Genomic DNA, 10,710 nt, shown 5'->3' on the forward strand with positions numbered 1-10,710 from the left:
ATCTCATGGATGTCAGCCACTGTGTTCAGATGCTCCTGACACACACACACACTCACACACACACACACACACACTCACTCACACACACACACACACACACACACACACACACACACACGCACATATGGTTACACACACACACACACACACACACACACACACGCACACATGCACATATGGTTACACACACACAGCTACAGCCCTAGAGGAATGAGTCTTCCTGCTCATCCATGGAGACAGGGAAATAGGTTTGGGAGCCGTTTGTGTGTGTGCGCACGTTTGTGTGTGTGTGTGTGTGTGTGTATGTGTGTGTGTGTGTGTATGTGTATGTGTGTGTGGATGCAGAGAGGGGTTTGCACGTGTTTCATCCCACCCGTAACCAGGAGCCATATGTGGAGGAGGAGAGGGGAAGATCCTCTCCAAAGCTACTTAACATTAAGTGTTTAGAGCTTAAGGAGGCCTACAGAAGGTCATCATGGGTGTCAAACACTGTGACAATCAGACTGTTTGTCCCATGATCACTCACATACACAGAGTAACAGTAGACAACTCCAACAAGCAAATGCTATTTGATAATATTGAAAGTGTCAATATTACTGGCAATATTACTCAACACCCATCAATTAATAAATAAAAAATTGAAATGACCAGAATTGGTGGTTGGATTTATTAGTACTGGCGATTGATCGAATGTCAGGCGTGAGACCTTTGGCTGCCCTAGACTGGTCATATGGCTGGGATCAGAATCTGCATGCAAATCCAACAGTTTTACAATCCCTTATGGGCAAAGGGAGCAAGTAGTGCACATTCATATCAACAGTCGCTGAGCGTTCTGGATATGTAATCTGTTTGTGCTTTATATCTGTAAATCTGGCCTAGTCTGGTCTGTTGAAACACCACAACTGCTTGCATATGCGTCAGCTGCAAACATGGTCTTAGAGCTTTGATCGAATGGCAAAGGTTATGGCCTGTATGTCTGTCTGTCCTCTTTGCCCATGCATGCCCATGCGCCGTAATGACTCTCACAGCTGGCAGAACGGTGTCTCGGTGGCATGGTATTAACAGACGAATGAGCTCAGAGGCTTCCATCTTTCTGGGTGCTTCCTGCAAAATAAGACCGGTTGCACATTGCAACATTGCATTGCCTTCCATTGATATTAGATTTTACGATAGGCGTAAGATCCCATTCTGAAGACATCACTGCAGCTGTCTTGGATTATTAAAACAATCAAACATAGGGATTTTCTCATTGGAAGACTTTGCCAGACAGTATTGTATGTGTGACATCACTGAGACACCAGTTTTGTATACTTATTTCTTTTTTTTATTTTACACAACGTAACAACACAGCAGATGTTGTCATCCTGTACATGGTTTTATAGCCTTTAAACAAAGGCAGTATCAACGTCACCGAAAAGAATACTTTTTTTTTCTTTAAAAAATATGAATTTAATAACAGGTCCTGTAATAAGTCCTTTGATAATTGTTCTTTTTTTTTAATTGTGTGTGTGTTTGTGTCATTATAGTATGAAGGAAACGTTTATTTCCTTGAGTAGAAAGGCTTTTTGTGAAATCTTTCTGGTTCCTCTTGATACCACATTTCTTGATCTGTGCGAAACTCATTTCTTGGTTGGTGCTTGGCAAGAGGACAACTGTTATGCAAAGGAAGGCACCAATGCTTTTTTTTTTCTTGCCAAGGTAAGTATGGAAAGTCTAAGTACAGAAAATGAAAATGTGAGCATTTCTTTTTCTCCGGTCATTGGTTTTGAAATGGAGGTGATTGTGAAAAGTGCCAAGGCTACTGAACTGTGGCAACAGTGCCCTGTAGAGAGGTGAACGCAAAGAAAGGAAAAATAAGAGATGTGTTTGATTAGTCAGGCCTCTTCCGACTGTCTGTTGTTCTTCATGAAAATAAAAAAGAGACAAAAAGTAGACAAATAAATCCTTTGAAGGGAAAAGGGGAAATAAAAATGATGCAAAACACAGCACACACACTCACACACACACACACTCACACACAGTTATTTTGATAACAACATACACACGTACATACATAAACATGAGTGACATACACACGGTCACTCGGTCCCACGTTTACATTCACACAGTGCTTTCAAGAATCCACTCTGCGCTGGAGTATGTGCCCTTGCCGCCCTCCACGTCCGGCTGCAGCAGCATGCCGTTCATGGAAAGGCTCCGTTTGGCCGACCACACATTGCCGAACTTGGCCGAGCCCACGTAGCAGTGGTGCTTGGACAGGTCCTCGTTGAGCGAGTACCTGCGCTTGGACCTCGAGCCCTCCACGGGAAGTGTCAGGTATTTGGAGGCGGAGGGCCTCGGATGGACCCTGCGGAGGATGGGCGTGTCCTTGAAACGCACGGGGGCCAGGGCTGGGTGGGAGGGGGCCGCGGATCCCCCACCCGCCACCGGGGGCGCCATCATCGGGGGCGGCGGCGGCTGCTGCAGGGCAGTGGAGTTGTTGCGGTTGGTGTTCTGCTGCGTCTCCGCGTTCAGCAGCGCCTCGACCCTGGGCTCCGGGCTCTTGGCGGCGGCGGCGGCGGCGGCTGCGCTGGACGAAGCCGAGCCGGGGACGCCTCCGGCGGGCTGCTTGGGCGCGGCGCCCTTGCGCTTGCTCTTGAGCGTGCCGGACGACGTGCCCGTGGTGGTCCAGCCCTGGCTGAGCTGCGAGGTAGCGGTGGAGCACTCAGCCAGAGACATACTCGTCTCCGACGAGTGGGTCAGCGTGTCCGGCGGAGGGCCTTTCTGGCTCCCCCCGCCTCCTCCTCCGCCATCTCCTCCCCCACCACCTCCGTCCTTCCCCGACGCCATGGTCTGCTTGGAGACGGATGGCGTGACAGTGCAGCCCTGCGACTGCGCGCCGTTGGTCTGCGAGTGGACGTTGGTGGTGACCATCATGCGGCCGCCCTTGGCCGAGTCGCTCGTGTTGCACACCTTGTAGCGGATCATGAGGATGATGATGAAGACCAGCACGGAGGCCACGATGATGCCGCCGATGATGATGATCATGGTGCCGCCCAGGAACTGCGACTGCATGAAGTGGCAACGTAGGTATTCGGACTCGGTCGTAAACTGCACGCAGCCCACCACGCGCGTTGCGGTCAGCGAGGTGATGCCGTCGTCGTAGATGGCCAGCACGCACAGGTCGTACTGGGTGCCGGCCGCCAGGTTGTTCACCAGGAAGTTTTTGCTCGTAGGAGGAATCATTCTGTGAGGAACAACAAACAAACAAATAAATAAACTCAATGAGTGACAGTCAAAAATGGGTGATTGTAAGTCATAACACAGCACAAAAATACAGTTCGCTGAAGAAACTTAAATGTACACCACATTGTGTGGGCTGTACAAAACCACTATTTTACTGCCAGATAGCACCTCCGAAACAAAGAATGGATTTTTCTAGACATAATAAGGACTATCCAAATGTTACACGGCTTCTATAGATAACTTTGACTTTTATCAATGGTTTAGACAGTGAGACATTTGCTAAAGGTTAGACATACAACACCGTGAGCCTATTTGTCCCTTGGTGCAAAGGGATGAGTCATCGTGATGGCAGCCAAGAAACATAATTCATGCCTTCCTGTGTCTTGGATCCAGAGAAACTTTAATAAAAACGGCGACTTTTAATTATCCACTGATTTTATAGCAGTGAGGTTAAATACTTAAGAGGTCAAAACACTAACCGACTGTACCATCTGTACACATAAATGTCAGTGATTTCAAATCTGGTTCCACTATTTAATGCATCTCATTAACGATATTACAACTAATACAATGTCAAAAAAAATCTTCAAAGATCCACAAAAAAAGGGGACCACACATATCAGCCAGCCATCACTGGCATGCCCTCACTATTGTAGCTCCTCTTGCCTCACTATGGGGGCATTTTATGAGTTTTGCATTTCATTGGCTGGCTGAGAGTGTCCGCTGTGGATCTGCTCTGACCATGCCGCTCTCTTAAGTTGTCCCCGGGGTCTGTGTAACTCTCAAAGGGACGCTCCGTCACTGTGAACAATGCTCTCCCCTTATCAACAGTGCCCATGCTGCACCTGGTGCTCCTTTTATCCAGCCCACAGAACACTTAATTAATTCAAAAAATAAAAAAAGAGAAGCAGGTAGAAAAAACTTTGAATTTAAAATTAACTGCAGCATGATTGAAATGGTGGCAGTGCTTTGTATTTGTCCTAAAAGCAGTGGGCTTTTTCTCCCTCTCTATAGAACTGTCTTGAGTTTTACCAGACTGGTACGTGAAAGAGGCACCCTTAGTTTATTTCCTCTCTCAGCACACTTAAGAGTTAGGCTACACTTGATCTTAGTGTACTTCCAGCCACGCCAGTGGGACTGGGCCATTATTGCCACGATCCTTTTACCAGCGCTACTCTTTACTAACTGTGTTTTCCTTCTCTCACAACTGAACACGGTTGATGTAGGAGAGCAATACATTTATATTTAATCATTTAGTAAACACTTTTTTTTATCCAAAGTGACTTACACATGTCAATTATATTAAAAGGGATTACACCCTGGAGCAACTTGGTGCCTTGCTCAAGGGCACAATGGTGAAAGTTGGGAATTGAACCCACAACTTTTCAGACTACTGCATGCTAGCCCAGCTCCTTAGCCACTATGCTACCAATGCCCTATACACTATACATATCTACAGAGTATTTTGTTCTCATTGAAGCATAATAGGATACTGTATAAATAAGAGCTACAGTATTAAGGATGTTAATTGAGGGGGCGAAAGGGAAGTTAATAGGAGAGATATTGTAACAATGGCACACATTCAGGCCTGGGGTAAACATTTAGACTCTAATCAAAATTTCCTGAAACCCAAAAGGTTGTAGAATCTCAACAGAACAATAATATCCAGTTGTAATTAAAAAGACAAGTGATCATATGGTAATTTAAAAAAATCGTAAAAACAAAAAAACATCCATCCTCAGGAGACGTGTTCACGAGATTGCATCTATGACTGACGAAAGCTGCAACGCTCTGCTCTCCGCTGATAAGCAAACTGAAGAAACAAAAGTGATTTTACAAGCCTTAATAAGGAGCGAGTCAAGTCGTGGCAGAATGAGAGCATGATGGGGAGAGGCGAACAGGAGCGTAAAGGAAGCAAACAAGCAGGCGAGCACGCGTGAGGGCGTCCATGTACAAATCTATAAGCAAACCATGAAATTGCATGAAAGAATGATAGGCTTATGGAGGCACCGCCGTTCGAAAACAAGACATCCAGTATGCTGCTCCTTTTCCCCCTGGCTTGAGCGAAACGGCTGACAGTGTTTACATGTTCGTCATTAATTCATAAGCACAGCCTCATGACTGCATTAAATCACACAGCCAGTGACTGCTCTCTTAACGCGATTACCAATCATCGTCGACTCCAAATTTAAGATATGATAAACGAGGCCAAGGCTCTGTATTTTGCTCATGCTCAGAGTAAACAGTTTGAGGACAACATGCACTCTGATACACATTGTGTCGATTGCCTGCAGTGACAGATGGTATGGGGTTCACAGTACACAGATGTGCTGTGCGGTGTCGTGAGAACAGGACCTGATGATGCCAATGATCTCCCAAGTTTAGGAAACACACATAATCTGGTTGTGCTGATGGAGCCACCATAAATTACCGCAGATTATAATCTGTGTTGACCAGTTCAGTCAGGCTAAGTGTATTGGATGTGATCTATCTGTTTTATAATCCTATAGAAATGTAAAGATAACACCTTACATAAACATAATCCATTACCCATACATGTCTAGTAGAAGCCTACTGGGTGATCCATTGTTTGTAAATTCGGACAAATGATTTATCTTTGCAGAAGGAGATGCAGACCTAGTTTTGACATTGTCCCCCATGACGATCCACAATAGTAATCAAATATCCTTAAACCCTTTAACGGAGCTCAAAATGATGCTATTGTGTAATATAGTCACATGAGTGCTATGGGACTGCTCCTCTCATATGCCTATTAATTTGTCTCATAGCTGGAAGAAAACTGGAATTATATTAGAAAAACTCTAGCAAGTGTCAATGCTTTTTATGAACCTTATTAGCAAATCTTCACGTATAATAAGAGATGGGTGGTGGCTGCTTGCCCTGTTTGTTGAGAATCCATTTGGAAAATTTCACAATTAAACATCACAGTATCACATTTAGATGAAATGGCCCAAATGTGTTTACTGGGATATTAAACAGGGGCCCCAGCTGTGGTTTAAATAATTATTTATTTATATTTCTTTAATGTGTAATAGGGGTTCCATATTACTTCTCATATACTGGGAAATAGACACAGCACCACTGGACCCATGAAACTAAAAAGGGAGCCATGTTGAATTTCTTCTGTGTCTTCTTAACTAATCCTGACCTTATAGATTCCTATTTATATTCAACTGTGCAGGTTGCAGAATTTGCTTTACACTGAGATTTGGCCAATCCTCTCTGGACTGTCGGTGGGAGAGCGGTGTCAGACACGGCAGCAGCAATAAGAGCAGTGACACTGCACTGAAGTCCCGATTTACGGTGGGACTCATCACCCAGGCAAGAACACAGCTTTCTGCCCACAAAAACTGTTTCTTAAAGCACAGTTCCACCAGTTTAAGTATCTATTCATTTGTTAATTAGTGAATTTGTTTGTTTATTTATTTCATAGGAACAGAGTGCATCGCTCAACATTGATCAAATGCTGTAAATGAGTCAGTAAGCAATATGGGGTAATATCCATCTGCTGTCCCTAGCTAGTTTTTAAACAGGCAACCTAAAATAAAAATAATGTACAGCACTGTTTGTGAAAGCAATACAATAACTGTCCAAATGGATTGCATACACTATAAAGGGCTTTGTTTGTTGCTGATTTTCATGGGTTAGGCGACGTGACTACACCTCTGATCAAAGTTATGAGACATTTACCAGGCAATATACAGTAGGTTAATTGATATGAGGAGTTCACAATATGCATTAAAGGTGAGGTCCGCTGTTGTATTCCAATACACTCTTTTGTTCAATTCTACGCTCCTGTTGTAAATGCCAAACAGATATTGTGGCTCAGACCGATAACAGTTCCAGCTGATCAATACATTGCTTACTGCATCAGGACGTTCACTGCTGAGTCAAAATATCAACAACCTTGTGGACTCTACCTTTAGCTATGTTGTTGTTGTTGTTGTTGTGAGTTTATATTCACCAGCATAGTCTGTGGTTGGGACCATAATAAGACAAGTATAGTCTACTTAGCTTGAAATAATAATAAAAAAATAAATCTCAAACCCCTAAAGGGCTGCATGCATTAAGTTGAAGATGGTGCATGGGACAAAAACTCATAAATATGGAAATGATGCTTTCATCATAAAGCTCAAACTGATTTTTGCCTTATTTCCACTATGTATATATTTATCACATCTCGCTAGTCTGCTATGCTTGTGGGGAAACCTCTCCATGTTGGCTGCCATTAGCATGGGCTATTTATATACTCCTTTTTTTCCTTTGCACATAAACTTCCATCTTCAGAAACTGAGAGGAACCTTTCATTTTCACATTATCTGTGTGTTCACTAGCCTATTTAAAACGTCTGCTTTTTGGCATGTATGATATGTCTTTTGTTCTTTCTTCCTCTTCCTCCTCTTCTTCCTCCTCTAGCTCTTGAGAGTGTGATAACTTTATTAGCACTTATCTGTTATGTTTTTTTTTAATCTTCCAACCCCCTTCAAACACTCTCTAGACCAATGTCTGAGAGTCATAATAATGTGTTTCGGTCATCGCCGCATCCTTCTGTGTGTAAAGCACCTGTTAACTCTCTGTCAATACTTTGAAGGATGCAAAACCCAAACACACTTCACAATACAAATCACTGAGTATACTTAGAGTGGAAACGGAATCGGAAACCGACTGCTAGCTCAGCCGAGAGCAGCAACAGCAGAACTATCACTCTCCCTCAAAGCTAGATTTGTACTGGGACCTGGGAAAAAGGGATTGATTTCCCCTCGTCGCCTTCATCTACCCTGGATGTTAAGATTGATCCCCGCCTCTTCATTGGATAAACACAAAAAAAAGTGATGGATTTGTTTGTTAATTCACCCGGCGCCGGCACACTTTCCCTTTCTTTCCCATTTGGCTCCTGTCACTGTTAATTGTTACTGGCGAGAGAATCTGCTTGTGCGAGTGTCCTGGAGTTATTGAGGGGGTTGAGCTCGGGTGCACTCCAAACAAAATGGCCTCTACACCCCTTAGTGTCTCAGAGCTACTAGGAAATGTGCCTCTTTCAACCCACTTTTGCTTTTCTTTATTCTGCTCGTGTTCTTTTGGACGCTCAAACCACTTTCAATTCTCAGCCTGGAAATTGATTGCATTCATAATTTATGTTGTTCATAATCTGCGTGTGTGTGCCCATCTGTATGTGTGTGTGTGTGTCCATTCGTATGCGTGTGAGTGTGTGTGTGTGTGTGTGTGTGTGTGTGTGTGTGTGTGTGTGTGTGTGTGTGTGTGTGTGTGTGTGTGTGTGTGTGTGTGTGTGTGTGTGTGTGTGTGTATGTGTTTGGGTGTCTGAGTATGTTCATATGTGCCCATAGTATATGCTGATATGCTGTATGTCATGTGTGTAGGCTGTGTACATGGCTGTCTTTGTGTGTGTGTGTGCGTGTGTGTGTGGGTGTGTGTGTGTGTGTATCTTTGTAAAACCCCATAGTTGGATGTTACATAACTCCCTGGTGTCGTTATTCGGACAAAGGCCTTAGCCAGTCTGAAACTGTTTGGCAGCCACAATGAGTTCTGCTTGTTAGGTAAGCTAATTGTTTTCTATTGGATTTCTTTTAGAAGAACACTCACATGGCTACTCTGTGCCACAAGAGCCTGAATAGCCAGATTTATGAAATGTCATTTCACACAACAGTCATCAGCGGTAAAAGCTGAAAGCCTTTTAGTCGGTGGCATTTAGCAGCCATTTAGATTTTTTTTAAAAAAACATTTAAGTCATTACCTGTAAACCAGAGAGTCGTCATAGGTGCCGTTGTACTGGATCTGAAACATGCGGATCCCAGGGATATTCCTCTGGAAATTGAACTTGATCAGCGCAGTGGAGGATGTGGCCTCGGCGATGACCACACGCTTGTCCGGGCTGGTCTTGACATCGGCAGTCTGGTTGCTGCCATTGGCGCCCGCCCGGGTGGACGTGGAGATGTCCGAGGAGCCGGGGTCGGTCTCCTGGATGTTGTTGGTGCTGTTGGTGATGTGCGGCAGCTTGATGATGGTCAGCTCGACCGTCTGTTGCGCCTCGCCCGCCGGGTTGGTCGAGATGCACGTGAACTTGCCCGTGTCCTTGACCGTGGTGATGGTGATGTGCAGCGTGCCGTTGGCGTAAACGACCGTGCGCGACGTGTTGGACACCAGCTTGCTCTCGGGCGAGATCCAGTGGATGGCCGGCGCCGGGTCGCCGCGCGCCTTGCAGCGCAGCGCCACCTGCTGGCCCTCCAGGACGCGCGTCTCCGGCGAGTAGCTGGTGATGAGCGGCGGCTCGCACAGGAACTCCTCCTCGGGGATGGACCAGTAGTAGCGTCCGGACAGGTGCTGCGGCGACGCGCACGTCTCCAGGTCGTCCTCGCGCTGCAGCCGCCGCAGCCAGAGCAGCTCGCAGTTGCAGTGCAGCGGGTTCCCGCCGAAGCTGAGCGCGAACGACGTCGGCCCGATGATGCCCGATGTGGCCAGCACCTGCGCCCGCTGGAAGAGCGGGTCCGGCGGAAGCTTCTGGAGCTTGTTGGACGTCACGTCCAGTCGGTTGAGCTTCTGCAGCAGCGAGAAGGTGCCCTCGGGAATGTAGTCGATCATGTTGTGGTCCAGGCTGAGCGTGTGGAGGCTGGTCATGCGCTGGATGGCTTCCCAGGGGATGGACTCCAGGTTGTTGTAGGAGAGGTCAAGCTCCTCCAGAGCCAGGAGGTCGTTGAACGCCCCAAGGCTGATAAGCATGAGCTGGTTGTTGTTGAGGATGAGGTGGTGCAGCTTGGACATGCCGCTGAAGGTGTCGTTGGCGATGCGCGTCAGCCGGTTGCTGTTGAGGTGGAGCGCGCGCAGGTTCTCCAGGTCAGCGAACGCGTGCGGCGTGATGTAGCTGATGGTGTTCCGCGACAACGTCAAGTCCACCAGCCGCGTCATGTTGGCAAAGTCTTTCCGCTTGATGCTGGTGACAAAGTTGTCGGCCAGGCGGAGTTCCACGGTGTTGCGGTCGATGTTTGGCGGGACAAAGAGGAGCCCTTTTTTGGCACAGAGGGTGGCAAGGTTGGGCGATAACACTTGACACACACAGCGCTTTGGACAAGTCTGGGCCTTCACTGCCATTCCAAGGACTAACAGACAGACCAGCAGTTTTTCCATTGTAAGTCAGGTTTCAACACCTGTGAAATAAGGGCAAATAAAAATCATTAATCACTGAGGAGTACATTTAAATGTATTTTTTAAATGTATTTAACTGTCTAAAATCAATCTTCAATGTATGTATTTAGTAAACAATGAAGCAGCTTCTGCATTTCTAGAATACAGTTAGTCTAAACTATATTTACCATTAATATCATGGAAATGGCAAACAAATTCAGTTTTGTACACATCATCATTGATATAAGTAGACATATTTGAACCAAAGCCAATTACTTCAGCACATAACCAGACATGACAAAGATTAACATGGATTCTGAATGCACA

General features: G+C 45.7%; 1 protein-coding gene across 2 annotated transcripts; it reads right to left on the bottom strand.

The window, feature by feature from the left end:
- Window positions 1-2,100: 2,100 nt before the first annotated feature.
- On the bottom strand, window positions 2,101-10,398 carry lrfn5a (leucine rich repeat and fibronectin type III domain containing 5a). 2 transcript variants are annotated; one of them, XM_076299883.1, is made up of 3 exons: window positions 8,999-10,398; window positions 2,593-3,226; window positions 2,101-2,541 (listed from the first exon to the last, which is right to left on the bottom strand). In XM_076299883.1, exons 1-3 carry the CDS (start codon window positions 10,384-10,386, stop codon window positions 2,101-2,103), a joined length of 2,463 nt encoding a protein of 820 aa, XP_076155998.1. In that variant the 5' UTR covers window positions 10,387-10,398. The 2 variants fall into 2 exon arrangements, with proteins under 2 accessions (XP_076155998.1, XP_076155997.1); XM_076299882.1 differs by having other exon boundaries at window positions 2,101-3,226.
- Window positions 10,399-10,710: the final 312 nt, after the last annotated feature.

Source organism: Alosa pseudoharengus, unplaced genomic scaffold (genome assembly GCF_046254945.1).
Source record: "Alosa pseudoharengus isolate Yale_2024_CS ecotype anadromous, Long Island Sound unplaced genomic scaffold, YU_APseudo_1.1 YU_APseudo_1.1_scf_22, whole genome shotgun sequence".
NCBI classification, from domain to species: domain Eukaryota; kingdom Metazoa; phylum Chordata; class Actinopteri; order Clupeiformes; family Clupeidae; genus Alosa; species Alosa pseudoharengus.

What these genes read in the sequence shown, in the direction of transcription:
- lrfn5a (XM_076299882.1), bottom strand. Translation starts at nt 10,386, where the DNA reads ATGGAAAAACTGCTGGTCTGTCTGTTAGTCCTTGGAATGGCAGTGAAG. An exon ending in GACGACTCTCTGGTTTACAG is followed by an intron (nt 3,227 to 8,998) that starts GTAATGACTTAA and finishes TGTTCCTCACAG; the next exon opens with AATGATTCCTCCTACGAGCA.